Source organism: Piliocolobus tephrosceles, chromosome 6, assembly GCF_002776525.5.
Source record: "Piliocolobus tephrosceles isolate RC106 chromosome 6, ASM277652v3, whole genome shotgun sequence".
NCBI classification, from domain to species: Eukaryota; Metazoa; Chordata; class Mammalia; order Primates; family Cercopithecidae; genus Piliocolobus; species Piliocolobus tephrosceles.
Window position 1 is genome coordinate 76,283,351 of NC_045439.1, and position 18,699 is coordinate 76,302,049.

Here is an 18,699-nt window from a genome sequence, read left to right on the forward strand (position 1 = left end):
GGATTAAAAATATAAAACAATGATGCTCATGAGGGTTTGAGGGTTTTAAAAAAGCCTTGAAATGTAGGGTAGAGAGCGGAGAGGGAGAGAATGAATCCCCTAAGGAGGCGTTTTCATCTTACAGAAGTCCTTTTTGGAAATTTCTGCTTTGGTCCAGATTTTTAAATAACATGAATTTAAAAAACAAATGAAGTGAGGAATGGAAAACTTGATCTCTCTCAAAAGATGTATTTGAAGTATGTAGTGCTTTTACGTAATTTTAAAAGCATTTCAGCTCATGTAAGATATTTAAAAGCTTCTATGATAATGGAAGCTTTAAGTCGATTTATTTTCAAATACCTAGGATTCTGAAGTATGGCTCACACTTGACTGGAGGTAATAGCCGAAATCTTTCTAAGTATAAAGTGAAATAAGACTGTCGCAATCGTAACAGATAATGAAATGGGATGGGGAACTGCAGTGTGATCTAACAATATTTGTTAAATACTTATTGAATTAAAAGCGGCAAAAGCAAAGACACTTAACAGTGGAAAATAAATCTTTGAGGCTCTGAAGACTTTCTTCAGAGCAGTGTTTCTTAAACCTTTTGGGGGCGGCATGCAATGGGGGACCTGTTGAAGATCTAGTGAAAAGCTGTGGACCCTCATCCACATGGGCAGGAGGGCACAGGCACACACACTTGGCAATTTCTGCAGTTCCATCTATTCCCTGGAGCCCAATGGGGAGAGCAATCCGCAGGCCCCATGTTAACAACCTCAGCTTTGACACTGCATTTTAAGAAAAACATTGCACCGTATTGATGTCTCTCATTTGGAACTGCTTGAGATCCAGGGGCAACTTTCCCAGCATCTAGGTCCCAGGTGGGCAGTTACACTAGGGATGTTTTCACTTAAACGGAAACAATTAGGCCGGTCATCTTGTAGGAATGAGGCGATGCCAGGTGAAAAGCCAGACCACTAGTTGATGCCAGAGGAAGAATCCCTTTATTGAAAAAGCCTACGCTCTTTCAGAAACGCGCCTCCGTCCTCTCAGAGGGCACCACCCACAGGCCAGTGGCACAGGCGGAGCCCCAAGGCTGCTGTGGCTCCGTTCACACCAGAAGACGAAAACTTTTCTAAGTAGAGAAGGAAAATAGGCTTTTAAAAACACTGCCTTCGCCCTTCATTTACATGTGGACTCAAAGAATGTCAGAGGTAGAAGAGACTCCCTCCTTCACCCTCTCCCCAACCTCACAGATGAGAAAACAGACTCCAGTGGGTTGAGGTACTTGCCAAGGTGACATCCCCAGCTACTCGTGCCCACAGCCCTCTCTGCAGCACCTCGCCGCCTGGCCAGGGGAGAAGAGGGCGTCGGCGTTCTCGCCCCACACCACCAGCCGCCCACCCGGCGGGGGCGCCACGGGGAACCTAGCCCCCGCCTACCGGCACCATGGAGTAGGTCATCATCATCAGCATGTCCTGGCTCTCTGCGCGGATATGCGGCGCCGGCTCCCCGCTGTGGCTGCGTTTGTTTCGAGCTGAGCTGGCCGGGTCTTGGGGTGGCGCGGGCGTCCTGCGCGGCGCGCGGCTCAACTCGGCCAGGAAGGAGCGCAGGGCACTGTCCTCGCGCTGCTCCAGGCCCCGCTGCGCCTCCAGCGCCCGCAGCGCCGCACTCAGCCCGCGCCACTGGCACAGCGCGAACACCGTGCCCGCAGCGTTGAGCGCCGAGAGCAGTGCCACGGCCGCCAGGGCGCCGCGCAGGCCCCAACCCGCGTCCCCACTGCCTCGCTCAGCGCCTCGGGCCATGCTCTGTGCGCCTCGGGCCGGGCAGGGCTTGGCAGCCTTCGGCCCTGGCAGTCTTTATACGCCTCGGGCAAGCCGTGGGCTGGTGGCTGCGCCGTGAGTCAAGTCACCCTTTGGCCCTGCTGGCGGGGCGGGATGGGGACAGTAGTGGTGGCGCCCGAGCAGCCCAGAGGGACAGGCGGGCAGAAGCAGGAGAGGAGCCAGCGGAGACAGCCCGCGGAGGAGGGGCTGGCAGGGCTCGCACTGCCAGAGTCCCGCCAGCTGAGCAAACCCTCTCCTCCTCTTCCCATTGCTCTGCCCGTGGGCACTGCCGTGGCCCAGACAGGCAAAGCAAGGGTCACACTGAGGGGGAGAGCAGGAATTCTTATGGAGAGAAGTCTCCGGATTTCACCCCCTTCTATCCCCACACTGCCCTCTTTGGAGAAATAGATCAGCATGCCCAGATGCTAAGGCACGTGCCCATTGTCCATGGGAGGTCTGGTCCTGGCCTCAGCCCCAGGCTGCCCATCACTCCCCACCCATGGCCATGAGGCTCCACGCGGCCACTGAAGACCCCAGATGACCTTTCGCAGGAAGGGGATGGAGAGGGGCAGGGAGACACTTGGCACTGGAAGGCAAAAAAGGCCACCCATCAGAACCAGAAAAGCCCAGGACTGCCTGGCCAACAGGGCTTGTCCTTGAAGGCAGAGTTGCAGGATTTGACAAGCCAGGAACTCTCAGATGAGATCCATATCCAGAAAATGGCAGGGTGATGAGGAAAAAAAAAAAAAAAAAAGGAATCAGGAGACCTTGTTCTAAAGCCACTCTGTTGCTATTCAACTGGAAGGCTTTGAGCATGTCCCAAGACCATGCGGAGGTCCTTTCTGGCCTAAGGGTTGGAGAGCTGGGCCAGGGTTGGGTTCTTACCTAGTCCTAGGAAAGTATGTTGTCCCATGCCTCTCATTTACTCCTCACAAGTATTATGTTGCCCAATACCTGCTCTGCCTCGAGGGCCACTGTCAACAAATGCAGAGTCACTTTTGAGCCTCCTCAGAGAACCTTTTCACTCATGATCTTTCTCAGCTTCTCCTAGAATGGCTCTGCTTCCCTGGGGCCCCAGGGCCTATGGAAAACTAATGTAGATAGCAATCTTCAAGCCCCATGTTGGGAACCTCAGGTTTGACATTATTTAAGAAAATAAAAAAAAATCACTCTGTATGGATGTCTCTTTGGGAGACCCAACCAGAAGGCAGGATTGCTGTTTCCATAGCCCAATAACTCAAGGAAGAGGTGGCTCCCCGCCATTGAGCCACTTGGAGCAGTTATAGAGAAAGGACTTCCTCTAGCAGAGGTCACACTGTTTCAGCACCTGGGGGAGACCAGTAGAATGATCAGAGAGCAAGCACCTTTTGACTTAATGGTAGGAGCTCTGTAACCATCTACTCCCCAAAGATTTGCATTCGATGTGGTTTGGATCTGTGTCCCCACCCAAATCTCATGTTGAATTGCAATTCCCAGTGTTGGTGGTAGAGCCCAATGGGAGGTGATTGGATCATGGAAGTGGTCCTTCATGAATGGTTTAGCACCATCCCTCAGTGCTGTTCTCATGATAGTGAGTTATCCTGAGATCTGGTTGCTTAAAAGTGTGTAGCATCTCTCCTGCCCCCTCTTCCTCCTGCTCCTACCATGTGAGATGTTTCTGCTCCTGCTCTGCCTTCCTCCATGAGTAAAAGCTCCCTCAGGCCTCCAGAGGCAGGTGCTGCCATGCTTCCTGTTCAGCTTGTGGAACCATGAGCAAATTAAAATTCTTTTCTTGTAAGTTACCCAGTCTCAGGCTTTTCTTTATAGCAAGGCGAGAATGGACCAATACACATTCCAATTCTTGCAGGTATGTATTTTTGGCACAGCAGAGAAAGCTGGGTAGCATCTGACTTCTTGCCCCCTACTCTCCAGGGTGAGCCAGGGTAGAGCCTCTGAGAATGCACAAAGAAACTGAAGTGACATCTCAATCAGAAATTCTGGGTCAAGGTTTAGATTCCTGAGTTTTAATAGGAACATTGACCAACTTCAGTATTCTTAGAAAAGCATCCAGGATGAGGAGAAATTAGGAAAGCATGAAGGTCCAAGTGTTTCATAAAGTACCCCCACTGTGGGAACACGATGACTGGGAGGGGATGGCAGCGATGTAAAAAGCTTTGGGCAGGCCGGGCGTGGTGGCTCACTCCTGTAATCCCAGCACTTTGGGAGGTCGAGGTGGGCAGATCGTGAGGTCAGGAGATCGAGACCATCCTGGCTAACATGGTGAAACCCTGTCTCTACTAAAAATACAAAAAAAAAAAAAAAATTAACCAGGCCTGGTGGCAGCCGCCTGTAGTCCTAGCTACTCAGGAAGCTGAGGCAGGAGAATGGCGTGAACCCGGGAGAGCGGAGCTTGCAGTGAGTCGAGATCGTGCCACTGCACTCCAGCCTGGGCGGCAGAGCAAGACTCTGTCTCAAAACAAAACAAAACAAAACAAAACAAAACAAAACAAAACAAAAAGCTTTGTCCATTTCCTCCCAACTCAAACAACGTTCTGTGACCTACTTGAAGAATTGTCATGTATTCTTATCTCTTTTCATCCAGGTATCAGGTTTAGGGCCAATGAGGAGGAGCCACTGAGAGAGAGGGTTGGCACTTAGCATCAGTCAGATCTTCATTTAATTCAGTAAACACTTAACTGAGCACTTCCTGTGCCAGGTATGGTAATGGGCATTGGAGATACAGGAATAAACAAGACAAGCAGCTTACCCTGTGAGCAGCTGGAACATCATGGAGCCTTCTGGGCTTCTCTTTATCCTAACATTCATTACAGTTACTGTTGACTGATCATCTGTCACCAATACCCACCATTAACCACGGAATAGAAGGCTCCCGAGGCTAGGGGCCATGTCATCCCTAACACATAGCACAGTTCCTGGTTTGGAATTCAATATTACCCATTGAATAAGTGAGTGAATGAACGAATGAATAAATGAAAGGCTGTATCGTGAAGGCATTTCTATGTAGAACAATGTGGTGTGTGGTGGGGGGTGTGATCTTATGATTTTATGTATATATGTTTTTGTCCATGGCTCCTGGTCCATGACTCCCATGACACTTGTTGCAGTCTTTTGCTGTAATGTAGAGGTGCTTTAGGCCTCAGGAAACAGAATGTTTCTCTGACCTTCTTTGCCCTCCTTTCATCCACCCAAGGCGGGACTCTACAATCTGACTGTGGGTCATAAGACCCTCATTCCAGAGGAGGTCGTGCCCCATACCCTGGAGGAAGGAATGCTGCACAGAGAGATGAAGAAGAATCTGGACAGACAGACCTTGCTGGGATTAGATCATACCCTTTTTGTCCAATCGCATTTTGTTCAATCACATGCTTCAGTCACGGACAACAAATGAAATCTCCATAAAAGACCCAGAGGACAGGGTTCAGGGAATTTCTGGAGGGCTGAACACGTGGAGGCAAACAGGAAGGTGAAGAAGAATTTATCCTGTCAGCACAGAAGCTCCTGCACTCAGAATCTTCTAGACCTCGCGTATGTATCTCTTCATCTGACTGAACCCTCAACCTGTGGGATCAGATACTCTTTCCAGGTAGATAGTGTTGGAGCTGAGTTGGAGGACACCCAGCTGGTACCCACTACTTGGTGTGTGGGGGAAGATCCCCACACATTTGGTTGCGGAAGTCTTCTGTGTTGATGACTGGTGTCATGGTGTGAGAGCAGAAGGAAAACATGGCTTGAGTGTTTTTCTGAAATAGGAGGGCCTAAGAACTATACTGTTCTATGCCACAGAACTGGCCCCTCACCTTCCTTACAAGGCTGGCTATCCAATGGTGAGGAGAGGAAGTGGTAGCCTGAACCATTCTCCCCACTTCCCCACCTCCCACCCTAGTTCAGAGCCCAGATCCAGTAGACAGAGCAGAGATGAGGCCGGCTTGGAGCCAGGCAGGCTCTATCAGACACCTTCAGGCCAAGAATTTGCCCCTCTTGGGATGCAGGACTCAAAAGGCTTGTAGCATGGCCACCCCATGGGCTGGGTGGGTGGAAAGCCTGGGATATTACTCTGGGGCAAGAGAGGGGCAGAAGGAAGGGCAAAGGAAAGGCCAGACTCCTTTCCGACCAGACTCCACTGTCGGATCCCTCTCCAACTCCTCCTGTGTGGGATGATGGCATTTTTCACAGAAGAATGGGGACATGTTGATATGGCCTACAAGGTAGACATCTTCACTCATCCCTCACCCTAAAGTGGCTGTGCCCAAGCAGCTGCCATGCTCTGTCCTCTTTCCCCTTCTCCTCTATCTTCTCTCTCCAACCCTCTTTCCACCACAGTGCCACACAGTGACCTATCTCCATCACTGGCCTATTTCAGTGTTGCCCACTTTTAGGCCTAGCTCAGAGCCGCCTTCCTCATCCAGCCTTGCCTTCCTAGGCCAGCCCCAAGCACTGTGAGCTCTACAAGCTGCAGGGGCTCTGTGGTTATACAGCTGGGTTTTGGAATCAAACCTGACTTTGAAACTGTTTTTTAACTGCGTGACTTTAGATACTCAAGTTCTTTAAAGAGACTGTAATTGTATCTATTTCATAGGGTTATGGAGCTTTAATGATAAAATACATGTAAAGCACTTGTTGTATAATAAATGTTCAATGCAGGTTGGTATTGTTGGATATGGGCCGTATGAACCGGCTGAGACTTACAGTGTGTGCCTTGTGCTGTTAGTTGATATCTTAGTTCTTCTGTGCCTTATGCTGTTAATTGACATCTTAGTCCTTCTACATCCTATTTCTTCAGTTGGGTTACAGTATTCTTAAGGCAGGGACTTATCTTAACTGTGTCCTCTCACAGCATGGACTTGTGCCAAGTAGGAATATTTGATTAATCGATTGATTAGCTAATCATACTTTGTAGATGCTTTTTGAGGAACAGAACTTTTGAATGCATGATAAACTTGGGTTCTTATCTGAATACAGTGGCTTTGAGGTTGGTTATATGGAGACTTTTGGTGTGGATCCCTAAGCCTCCTGAGATTTCTGGAGAGGCAGATATGCCTGCATAGGCTGCCCTGCCTGCTACTTCACAGAATGGGCTGCTACTTTTTACTTATTATTAAAAAAAAGTCAGCTATCAATCTGGCCTGTTTTGTTGACACAGGAGGTTCAAGATATAGTGGGAACACAGGGAGATATCTCAATTCCCTTTTTTTGGAGACCAAAGCAGCCAAGAACATTGTGTGCTATCTTTACAATGAGAAATAGTTTTTCCATTAAAAGGCAGATGCTTCATTTCCAAAAGTTAAATAGAATGGTCCTTAAAAATGATTCCAGCTGGTTAACTTTAGGGCTCTGGAGAATAAAATCAAATTCAAGAATATACCCCAACTTTAGTTCCATAGCATTTCTTCCTGATTGTGAAGAGAATAATTTTCCTGGCCTAGCACTCGGGTATTCTTGTCTTCAGTGATAAGATTGACAGCTATGCTGTGACTTCTGATGGCTTTGCTGCCCCACTGCCCTTCCACCCCACTGGTGATTAGGGAGAGAGCCACCCTAAAAGTTGTCACCACATGTACCTTCCACTCAGCCTCTTCTGGTTGTAACTCCCCATTCCTACTGTTAAACCCCAGGAAACCTCACACCACCCAACCAAAGTCAGCAATTCTCCCTTTTTTCTTTCTTTTGTTCTTTCAGGTATTCATTTACTCAGCAAATAGTAATTGGGCACCTACTATCTGCCAGGAACTGTGCTAGGAGCCAGACATAGCATGGAGAGCGAAGCCAGGCACCATTCCTGAAGTCTAGAGTGGGGAGACAGATTTACCAAGCAATATTAGACATGAGGGTGCAGTTCTAAATGCAGCCACGAGATAAATGCTCTGGAAGAAAGGAACACAGTTTCTTGAGATCATATCACTAAAAAGCCTGTCCTAGAGTTGGATGTGTGGTTCAGGGAAGGCTTCCCTGAGAAAAGGATGCTTGTGTTGGCACCTGAAGCTGAGTTGTAAACTAGGCGAAGGTGGGGGTGAGGAGAGATGCAGAGAGGGGGAAAAACATGTTCAAGGCCCTATGGCAGGAGATGGCATGGCTTATTTGAGGAACAATAGGAAGGCAATGTGGTGCGGCATGGAGTGTCAGGAGCAAGGAGGAGGGAGTGAAAAGAGACTGTAAGCAAGGCAGGGGCCAGACTCTGTGGGTGGGACGTGCTGTGTAGGGTTGAGGCCTTTACTATAAAAGCAATGGGAAACCAAGGAGGAGTTTTACATGTGTGTGGGATGGGGAGGAGTGGGTAGATGGATGACAGATTTTCATTTTAAAAGATCACCTTTTATTGTCAAGACTGGCAGTGGCTTCTGTCACTATGGAAACCATGTATGATCTCTGACCTCCACCAGGGCTAACTTCAGCCTTTAAAACCACCTTTCCAAATGAAATAAGGAAGTGCTGAGTTCTAGAAAATGTCACTTTCTCTTTCATCTGTATGTAAAAAGGTAGCTGAAAAACAGAACTGTGACTAACATTTAGATCATTTAGCTAATCTTAATACTAGTAGGGGTCTTTGTATAATACACAGCGTGTTGTTAGCATTTTCTTGGAAGTTAACCTTTGGTGCTTCCAGGTAAAAGCACCAAATCTGCTTATCTCTAGGGTTGGGAATAAGAATAGACGATATTGCTTCCCTTGTGAGATTTTAGTCCAAGTCGGGCTGGTAACAACAGATTGCCACCTATGTAGCGGCAGTGTCTTAGACCTTTGAGTTGCGCATTCGTTGTTCGACATGGAGCTGTCTGTGGTTGGGAAGGTGATGCCATTTCAAATCCCCTCTTTCCATTGTTTTCTCTCCTTCTTCGCAACAAACATGCCCTCCCACCCCACCCTACTCCACCTTTCTAGTGTAGTGTACCTGATTGTCACAAGTTAGATTCTCTGGAAACAAGTGCTGAGATGGAATTTGGAGTACAAGATGGTCATTAGGGATCAGCACCTATGAAGGAAAGAAGGAGAAGCAGGATTGGGCAGAGGGAGAAATCCAGCACAGTCCAACCCTGTGAAGCCTCAGCCAACCCACTGGGAAGCTCAGATTTGTATCGCCCATCAGAGTGTCCCGTGTCAGGCCAAAGTGACTGGGCTTTTACCCACTTCACTCAGTCACAGGACAGATGTGGGCTGCCCTGGGAGGGTATGACCTGAGGCCAGGTGGCTCTCTGCAGCTGAAGCATGCTTTAATCTTAATCTCTGCAGCCAGGCGGTCAGTCCTTTCTTGAAAGTGCTGTGCACGTCTACCACGTCAACCACCTGAATCTGCCATTCCAACATTAGGCTTTAAATTGTAACCGTGTCAGGCTGTAGAAAGAAATCTTTTCCTTTTTCATCTGGAGTTATGGCCGTTCAATGAATAAAAAAGCAATTGTTTTCAGAACAATGAAAATATAAAGGGAAGCTCTAAGAGTGGATTCTGTGAAATCATGAGAATGGCTCATGAATTTGAAACTGCTAAATCCACAGAAGTAAGTTAATACTGCAAAGCTCCACTTATGAAACTCGAGTCACTGTTTTTGAAAGGATAAAACAAAGCCTTACATGTGTAGAGCACTTCAATTTTCACAGCACTTTCTCATGTCATTTGAGTTCCATAATAACCCTGTGAAGGGGGCAGGGCAAGTTTTATAAGCATTTCACAAATGAGGAAGTCAGGGCTCAGGAGGTTTAAGTAATCTGCCCAAGGTCACATTGTTGAAACCTCATCAGCGTTCACCCATGCCCTGTTTATCAAAAGTAGGAACGTTTTTGGCCCCCATCTCAGGCCACTGAGGAATGCTCAAAATGATGGACAGGAAGTGAAACAATAGAGCAGGGAGGTGATTCAAAGTGATGGAGTAAAAAAGGGCTCAGACTGGCACTTGGCTCCAAGGCTTAAAAACAAACCTGGAGCAGGTACTGAATGCTAGAATGTGTAAGCTAGTCAAGAGAGAAAGCCAAGCCTGGTCTAGCAGATTAAGGAGGATTTAAAGAGAGCAATGATGTAAGAACATGATTTCCTAAAAACCAGGTAGGGGAACTGTCATCTCTGCAGTGAATAGGTGCATAGAAGTCCTAAAAAAAAAAAAAGTGAATTTGGGGCCTGGTAGCCTAAGACCTTTCCTTCCTGGGTTGCAAAGGCAGAATAACAAACTAGAATAGACATGCCTTACCTCTCCAGAGAGACTGGTTGGGAGTGACCAAAATGGATTCCTGCCAATATCAAGCCTAAAGAAGATGACACCCCATCTGCTGAGCCTGGAGACTCAAGCCAGGGACCAGAGGAGTGGCCCCAGCTAGGGGAAGCTTACCTTTTATTGCCAAAACTTGCAGTGGCTTCTGTCACTATGGAAGCCATGTATGATCTCTGACCTCCACCAGGGCCAACTTTAGCCTTTAAAACCACCTTTCCAAATGAAATAAGGAAGTGCTGAGTTCTAGAAAATGTCACTTTTTAGGTCAAACTGTGGACCCTAAACCCGTGCTACTTTCTTAAAGCTGTGTGAGCCAACACATGGTCTCCAAACCACCCCCGATTCTGTAATCATAAGAGGGTACCAGTATCCAGGCATCAGTGAGTATCCTGGCAGATGGACCTGGCTGGATGAGGTAAGGGAGTTGTACAGGTGTGCTGAGTCTATCTCTACTCCTGAGCCTGGGAGATGTGAGAAAACAGGAAGATGAGAGTCTCCCCGCAGTGACTTGATAGGGAATTGATAACCACCATTTGTGGATCTATCCCTTCTGAGAAGGCACCTCAGCTGCCGGCCCTGAGCCTAGAAAGCAAACAAAAGAAAACATTACCCTCATACCTAAGGGGCATAGCAATGCTCTTAGAAGAGGCTCACATGAAACCAAGCCACTAGGGAACAGTAATACATTTAAAAATATTAACATTAGGACATAAAAATTCCAGTAGAGCACAAAAAGACTTTCTGCAACCAAATGACAAGATCTGCAGATAAATTCAGTAGCTGAAGGAAAGAGAGGTAGTAGTTAATAGGAAGTAAATTTTCCAAGTTAAGAAAGGGCCTCAGTCTGCCTATTGGAAGGTTTTGGCAAGTTACGGGCAAGACAAATGATTCACAGGTTGGGAAATTCCAGAAGTCTAAGGATGAAAAGAAAATCCTACAATCTTCCAGAAAGAAAGTACAAGTGACTTATAGGGGAAGAAGGATCATGGGGGCATCAGCTTTCTCTTCTATGACACCTGAAGTCAGGATGATTGAGGCCAATTGCATGAAGATTACTGAGAAAAACACTGCACACCAAGAATCCTGTAGCAAGACCCCACTTCTCTGTCAGGGTCAAGGAAACATAGTTGAGAATATACAAGGAAAAGATTTGTCACCCATATCTTCCATCAGAGAAAAGGGTGTTAAGATCTAACCAAACAATCGATGCATCAGCTTAAAGGCTGCAGGATGGAAGGAGGATAAGGGAGAAAAAAATTAGTGGTGAGCAAGGAGCCTTACAACACATCATCAGTTAAATTCAGACAGACAATAATAGACAGTTCAGGAATGTGTAATTGCGAAAATAGAAGAGACATGTTTCAAGGGAAATGTTAACAATAGCCTGGAACAAAAAGTTCTAAAGGAGAAAGAGGGGAAGTGAAGTTTCCACAGGTCTCACATTGGTGTGTGAGAGTGGGAAGTGAAAGCACTCTAAAGGCCTCATGCTGGGGGAGGAGGAACAGCAGGAGAGGAGAGAATCTGGGAAAACAGTTGGACTCTTATGTTGGTATAATGGAAGAAAAGAATGGGTTTGACTACCAGTGACAAAAATGAGAAGGAGCTGGTAGAATGAAAAACTAGACTAGAGCTCCCAAATTAAGAAGAAAATAATGAATAGCAACTTGATAACTAATACAAAGAACATCAAGGGGGCTTAAATGAGTAATAAATATTAAGTAAAATAGAAGAAATAAAATTCAGTGTATTATTAAATGTGAATAGAATTATTCTTAAAAGAGAGACTATTAGATTAATCTAAAAGCAGACAGTTATATGCTTTCTTGTTTTTATATATATGTATATCTATATACATACACACACAAACACAAGAAAGAAACACATTTAACAAGTGTGATAAAGGTTGAGAATAAAAAGTCAAGAAAAAATACCAGGCAAATGCAAATAACAAAGCAGGAAAGAATTACTATGCTAATACCCAACAAAATGAAATGTAAGGAGCACCGAATAAGACAGAGTTGCTATGTAATGATAAGATAATAATTTGCAAAAAGTCACTAACCAGTATGTGTTAAAAATCAGATGTGAAAATTAGTAAAGCAATGTGTGATTCCAGTACCTTTTTTCTTTACAGACAGCAAGAAGTTGCGCCCCCCTGAACTCGCCCCCATTCTATCCAGTCCTACTCCATAAATAACCATTCTGGGTCATACAAATACATATGCACTTGCAAAGACGCAGACAAAAGATGCTAACTATACTTATCTCCTTCTGGGTCAGTATTTACAGATTTGCCCCCATTCCTTATTTCCACGAGGAGAGATTTCTCTAAAATGACCCATGTCCTCTTTCCCCTTCTCCCCCTTTGCTTCTCCCCAGAGAGGAGGAATGTCTTGGCTGACTCATCTTCTTCACCTCTCCTCTTTCCTCTGTGTAGCCAGCCTTATCAGCAAGCTGTCATTCTGGTCTACACTCATGTGGTTCCAGCTCTCCAGGGGCAGCCTCTGTGCAGAAAGGCCTCGGGTGTTCAATGCTGCCTGTGATCAGTGGGTCTGTCTTTCTCATTTTGAAAAATTGTTGCTGAGCATTTAATGTCACCATTTCCAATGTCAGCTTTATCCCTAATAAAGTTGATGTTTTGATCTCCATCTGCCTTGCTCTCATCCTACCACCTGATTGGTTTAGAATTCTGGTGGAGAAAACAGGAACTCAATTCTGGTGGTCTCCTTACAACTCCAAAGCCACCTTATTCTTCCCAAAGTCAACCAGCCATCTTTAATATGGCTATAATCCTCAGCTGCACTTCCTCTCCCCTCATTCATTCCCCAAGTCATGGTCATGTAGCTCTCCTCCCATCAAACATTGAACCCATCCTGCCAAGGTCGCTGATGACTTATTTGCAAAATACAATGAAAACTTTTCAGTCTAAAGGTCAATCTTACTTGAACGTCTCTGCAACTTTCAAAGCTCTTCATCACTTCCTCCTCCTTGACATTCCTTCCTTTCTGAGCTTCCACGACATTACTTTCTCTTGGTTTTCCTCCTACTTCTCTGACTGTTCATTCTCAGCCTCCTTGAACTGTTACTCACCTTCTGTGCACCTTAACTGCTAGTGTTCTCCAGGGTTGTGCCCTACATCCTCATGCTGTTGACTCTTCCTTGATGATTTTATCCACTGCTAAGGCTTCTGACCATCACATACCCAAACCCTGCCTGCTGCCCAGGCAAGTACCAGTGGTATGACTCCATGTGTGATGGAAGAAGGTACCATATCATTTTATTTTTTGTTGCTTTATTAATGACAGCAAGATGTTTTCATATTTTACTGATCAGTTGTGCATGTTCGTAGGTATATGTGTATAAATCCTTTCCTCACTTGACATTTCTTATGCTCTTCCCTCCTCCTCTTCCTTTCTGTCCTGCACCTTAGTTTGGGTCCACAACACACCTCAACGATGTCACTGTGCCACTTCTCCAAGTGCACCTTCTAACTCCCAGTCTGCTAGTTTGTGAGTCCAGACTCGATTCTTCAGTCCGTGTGATATGTTCACACACAGGGCCCTCCATGACCCCACCTCTGCCTACTCTCTCTCTGCCCTGTTTCTCACCATTCTGCCCTTGTGCCTTATGTTCCTTCTTCTAGCTTCCGGGAGGTGCCTTCTCCCTCCCTGCTCCTTGCCACTGTCAAGCTCATTTCTCTGCCTGTTTTCCTCGTCTCCCCTTCTCTGACTGGCTGACTTTCTTCTTTAAAGCACACATCTGGTGTCCCTTCTGGGGAGCCCTCCAGTCCCACTTCCCAGGGAGGGCTAGCTGCCCCGACTGTGCACTCCCACTGCAATTGTATTTACCCATCCTGGTGTGTATCTATCTGGTCATTTCTCAATGGCCTGTTGCTCCCTGTCTGTCTCCCTGCCAGGCTGTGAACTCCTTGGGGATACGCCTGTATCTTACTCATCTAATACTCCCAGAACCTCATGCATACCTGGCATGTAGTAGACGTTCAATACATTTTTGAATGAGTGAATGTGTGACAGAGGGCAGTGCTCTTACAATTTCTTTCTGAGATCTCCCTTCCTGACCACAGGATTCACTTGCTGAAGGGGTGTGATCAGTTTCATACCAGCAGCACCCTCTGCCCACTGAGAGATGGTTCTCCACTGGGAAACTTTCTTCATCCCTGGTGGTATTTGAAGGGAGTTCTCTATACGTGTTTACCTTGTAAAATTTCCCTCTGTCATTGGCCCTGGCCTTGCTGGCCTTCCCATTACACTTCTTTGGGGGCACTACTAATAGCCATATCTTCTGCTGTTTTTCAAAAGGCCCCTAGCCTTAATATCCAAATAGACACTGAAAAGGGGTGGAAATCCTGAGGTTTTCCTGAAAAGGGCAGTCAGCTCTCAGAGGGTGCCTTGTTGGTGTCTCCTGCCCCTCTGGTTTGCCATTGCCTGGCTCCTGCTGAGTCTGGAGTGGGGCCCCATGTGTGAAGCAGTAGCCATCTGTTAAAGTGCTCTAGGTCATCTCAGCATGGACCAAGGGCTGTTATGGCCAAGAACCTGGCATCCCAGAGTCAAGTGATGAGAAGAGAGGAGGCAGGCCAGGGCAAGAACATGGCTCAGACTCGTGTGGGAGTATATTAGTCAGGGTTTTTCAGAGAAACAGAACCAATAGGGTGTATACAGAAAGAGATTTATTATAAGGAATTGGCTTATGCAATTATGTAGGCTGACAAATCCCAAGATCTGTAGGGTAAGTTGGCAAGCAGGAGACCTACGAGAGTGTAGGCCCAGTCTGAGGACCAGCAGGCTGAAAGCCCAGGAAGAGCCAACGTCCTAGCTTGAAGCCAGTCAGGCAGCAGCAATTCTCTTACTCGGGGGATGGTAACTTTTTGTCTATTCAGGCCTTCAACTGATTTTTTGAGGCTCACTTGCATTGGGGAGGGCAATCTGCTTAACTCCAACTTATTCCGTTTAAATGTGAATCACATACAGAAACACCCTCCCCAAAACACCCAGAAAAATATTTGACCAAATATCTGGGCACCCTATGACCCAGTCAAGTTGACACATAAAATTAACCATCACAGGGAGCAATAGGGTGATCAGGTAACTCTCAACTCCAGCTGTTGGAAGGCACATTTAACCTACACACACACACGTGTGCGTGCACACACACACCCCCGCCCTGTAACTCAGGATTCCCAGTGAGGGTAGTTCCACCCATTAAGAGGGGTCTTTGGAAATTTATGGAGGCATTTGTTACTATCACAGTTTGTTACGATGATGAATGTGGGATGCCATTGACATTTATTGTCCAATAAATGTCGATGGGGGACGGGTGGGGAGGATGTCAGATGCTCTGTAGTGGTCAGGACCATCCACATCACAAGTGACTGTCCCTCATGACTTTCAAATGTCCCACCTGATGTTTATGTCCATGAAAACCTGTTTATACTTAGGTGGATCTAGCATCCAACCCCATTTTATATATAAACACACAGGATTTTTTTTTTCTTTTGCAGTTTTAACATACACTGAATTTTTCAGGAATGCAGCATAGAGTGAAGATGGTACATGGTTGATCAGGACTTTATGAAGATTGTTCACCATTTTGGAAAATCATGTTATGTATGGCAATGGTGATCACAGTGTTTGAGCCATCCTAAAAACACATGTGAATCTGTGTGCATTTATATCTATTGCATTCATGGCGACTCTACACATAGGTGCAGACATCTAACTACTCACTAGGTTTTCCAGTGTAGTCATGTACAAGTTTTTTCAGATACTGAAATGCTTATTTTTCTATAAAATTGCTTTTCTTTCTTTCTTGATTATAACCCAGTGAATGCATTACATTTGTTTGATATTATGAATTTTGGGAGAAAATGTTGTGTGTAGGTAGATATATTATCTATGGGTTTCATCTGAGCATAACAAAAGGAGAGTTACAAGTTATGTGGTGTTGGTTTGTTTGTTATCATTGGTTTGTTTTTTCTGAGACGGAGTCTTGTGTTATAAGAAGGGACACCAAGTCTGATGTGGCGGAGAGCCACTATTTCAACTGAACTAGTGCCTGTGAAGAACACACATCTGTCTGTCGGGCTGAGCCTGGCCCCAAAGGGCCTGTGGACACTGGATCCTGAAGACACTGGATCCTTGATTACCTTATTTTCCACTTTGAGGACACTTCAGAGATTAAGTCCCCAAGCAACTGACTGATAAGTCCTACACCTCAGTGTCACTGGAATATTTCTGTTCTACAAAGGAATGGAAGAATCAAGAGGCTTCACACCTAGCTCCTCCCAGGAGCTTGCAGGCCCTGCCTCCTCCATGAAGGCCTCCCTGATCAGCTCCACATCGAGGAGCCTCTTTCTCCACTTCTCTGTTCTGCCCACTTGCTGCACCTTAACTTGTTTTTTTATAAGATCATTTCTTATGTTCTCAAAATGACTGTAAACTCCTTGAGGGAGGAAATGGATGTGTTCTGTGTCCTAAGGCATTCATTAAGAATGTCAAATAGGCCGGGCATGGCAGCTCACATCTGTAATCCCAGCACTTTGGGAGGCCAAGGTGGGTGGATCACTTGAGGCAAGGAGTTTGAGACTAGCCTGGCCAACATGGTGAAACGCCATCTCTACTAAAAATACAAAAATTAGTTGGGTGTGGTGTGTGCCTCAGGAGGCTGAGGCAGGAGAATCACTGGAACCCCAGAGGAAGAGGGTGCAGTGAGCTGAGATCATGCCACTGCATGACAGAGCAAGATTCTGTCTCAAAGGGGGAAAAAAAAGAAAAAAGAAAAAAAAAAAAAAAAAGAATGTCAAATGAATTAGTGAATGGATGGATGAGTGAATGCATGCATGCATGATTTGGGGGATGGGAACATTAGATGGCTCTACTAATTTAATCCCAGTGTCTGTGGAAATCAAACACAGGAAACTGCTTTGTGCTTTCTACCAGCCAGCTCACCAACTGAGCCCCTAATGGTGCCTTAGGCTTTACTCAGGAGTTTAATTAAGCCCTGGCGCTTGATTCTGAAAGAAATGGAGAACAGTGATGAACACAAACAGGAGAGATCTGGGCAGTAACCAGCCTGGCATATGGCGCCGTGGATCACCCACTGGCCTTAGGGCTGGACTAAGTCCTAGGTAACTTTACTTCTAAATGTTACTCGTGTTTATTCTTTCAAGATGCTAGACGATTAAGACCTTTTCTTGACTACCCGAAACCAAAAAATACGGGCTGCTTTTGGATCATTACTGGTGTATGCAGAGTCATTGGAGATGTAGTGGGAGTAGGGAAAACAGTTCTGGGTTTGGATGCAAAAGACTGAGCTTGATCCCAGACTTTCCCCACAACTAGATGTATGGCCATGGGCAAGCTACTTCATATTTCCAGGTTTAAACCTATGGTTCAATGAAATGCAGTAAACAACGATTCAGAGGAATTACACAGCGATGTGTTTATAGTAGATACAACATGAAGTTAAAAATACTTGTACTTTCAGGCCTCTCATTGCCCTGGCCCCTTCCAAAGCCCTGTGTTGCTTTTTGTTAGACGGTATCACTATCCTAAACCTGGGTCTCATATTAATGTCTTCCAGGTTAAAAATTCTATGTTTCTGGCCAATGAATTTGAAAAAGAACATTTTCTGTTATACAACTGCATTCTATTCCATAATTTGTCATTTTTTATTTTCAAGGACACCACTGTGTCATATATACATTGTTCCTTTCTTTAGGTATTTAGCATGATTTTGGACAAATCTGATAGAGAAAATTGAAAGTCTAGATCCCTGGGATTTACTAGTATAATGCTTACAGTTGAGCCACATTCTCAACTTTATCGTAGTTGAAAATTCTACAGCAAGAATTCTTTAACTGTAAGGTCTATGTTGGGTTACTATGAGTTTTGTTCTAGTCTCATTTTCATTGTTCAGGAGTTCTGGACATCTGATGCTGCCCGTGCAATTCTCTTCCTTTCTTTTTCTAGAAGAGCTTCGCCTCTGGCCACTTGGAAGCTGGGCTGTGGGAGGTCCAGGGGTAAACTATGCATTGAGTTGACAGTGCTCAGTAAGACAAATCTTTACTCTGTGGCAATCTGGTTTGGACACCTACCCTAATCAAACTGGGAACATCTGGGGAGGACTCAGGAGTTATCTTAATTATAGACACCTCTGACTTACAGTGATTCAACTTGTGATTTTTCAATTTATAATGGTGTGAAGTTCACTTTCAGTAGAAAGTGTACTTCGAGTACCCATACAACCATTCTGTTTCTCACTTTCAGTACAATATTCAATAAATTACATGAGCTATTCAACACTTTATTATAAAATGGGCTTTGTGTTAAATGATTTTGCCTAATGGTGCACTAATGTAAGTGTTCTGAGCACATTTAAGGTAGGCTGGGCTAAGCTATGTTGTTTGGTATGTTAGGTGGACTCAATGCAACCCCCCCCCCCTTTTTTTTGAGAGGGAGTCTCGCTCTGTCACTAGGCTGGAGTGCAGTGGTGCGTCTCGACTCACTGCAACCTCTGACTCCTGGGTTCAAGCTATTCTCCTGCCTCAGGCTCCCAAGTAGCTGGGATTACAGGCATGCGCCACCACGCCTGGCTAATTTTTGTATTTTTAGTAAAGATGGGGTTTCACCATGTTGGCCAAGATGGTCTTGATCTCCTGACCTCGTGATCCACCTGCCTCAGCC

General features: G+C 45.7%; 2 protein-coding genes across 2 annotated transcripts in view; one reads left to right on the plus strand and one right to left on the minus strand.

Annotated features, from left to right (window-relative positions):
• Positions 1 to 1,947, minus strand: part of GLDN (gliomedin) — a 67,567-nt gene extending 65,620 nt beyond the window's left edge. The window contains exon 1 of the mRNA XM_023227238.2: positions 1,422 to 1,947. Within this exon, the coding sequence (XP_023083006.2) occupies positions 1,422 to 1,784 (363 nt within the window). The 5' untranslated portion in view covers positions 1,785 to 1,947. The remainder of the gene's footprint in view (positions 1 to 1,421) is intronic.
• A 3,278-nt stretch (positions 1,948 to 5,225) lies between these two features.
• Positions 5,226 to 18,699, plus strand: part of LOC111552757 (aromatase) — a 132,302-nt gene continuing 118,828 nt past the window's right edge. The window contains exon 1 of the mRNA XM_023227169.2: positions 5,226 to 5,327. The gene's annotated coding sequence lies outside the window, so the exon portion shown is untranslated. The remainder of the gene's footprint in view (positions 5,328 to 18,699) is intronic.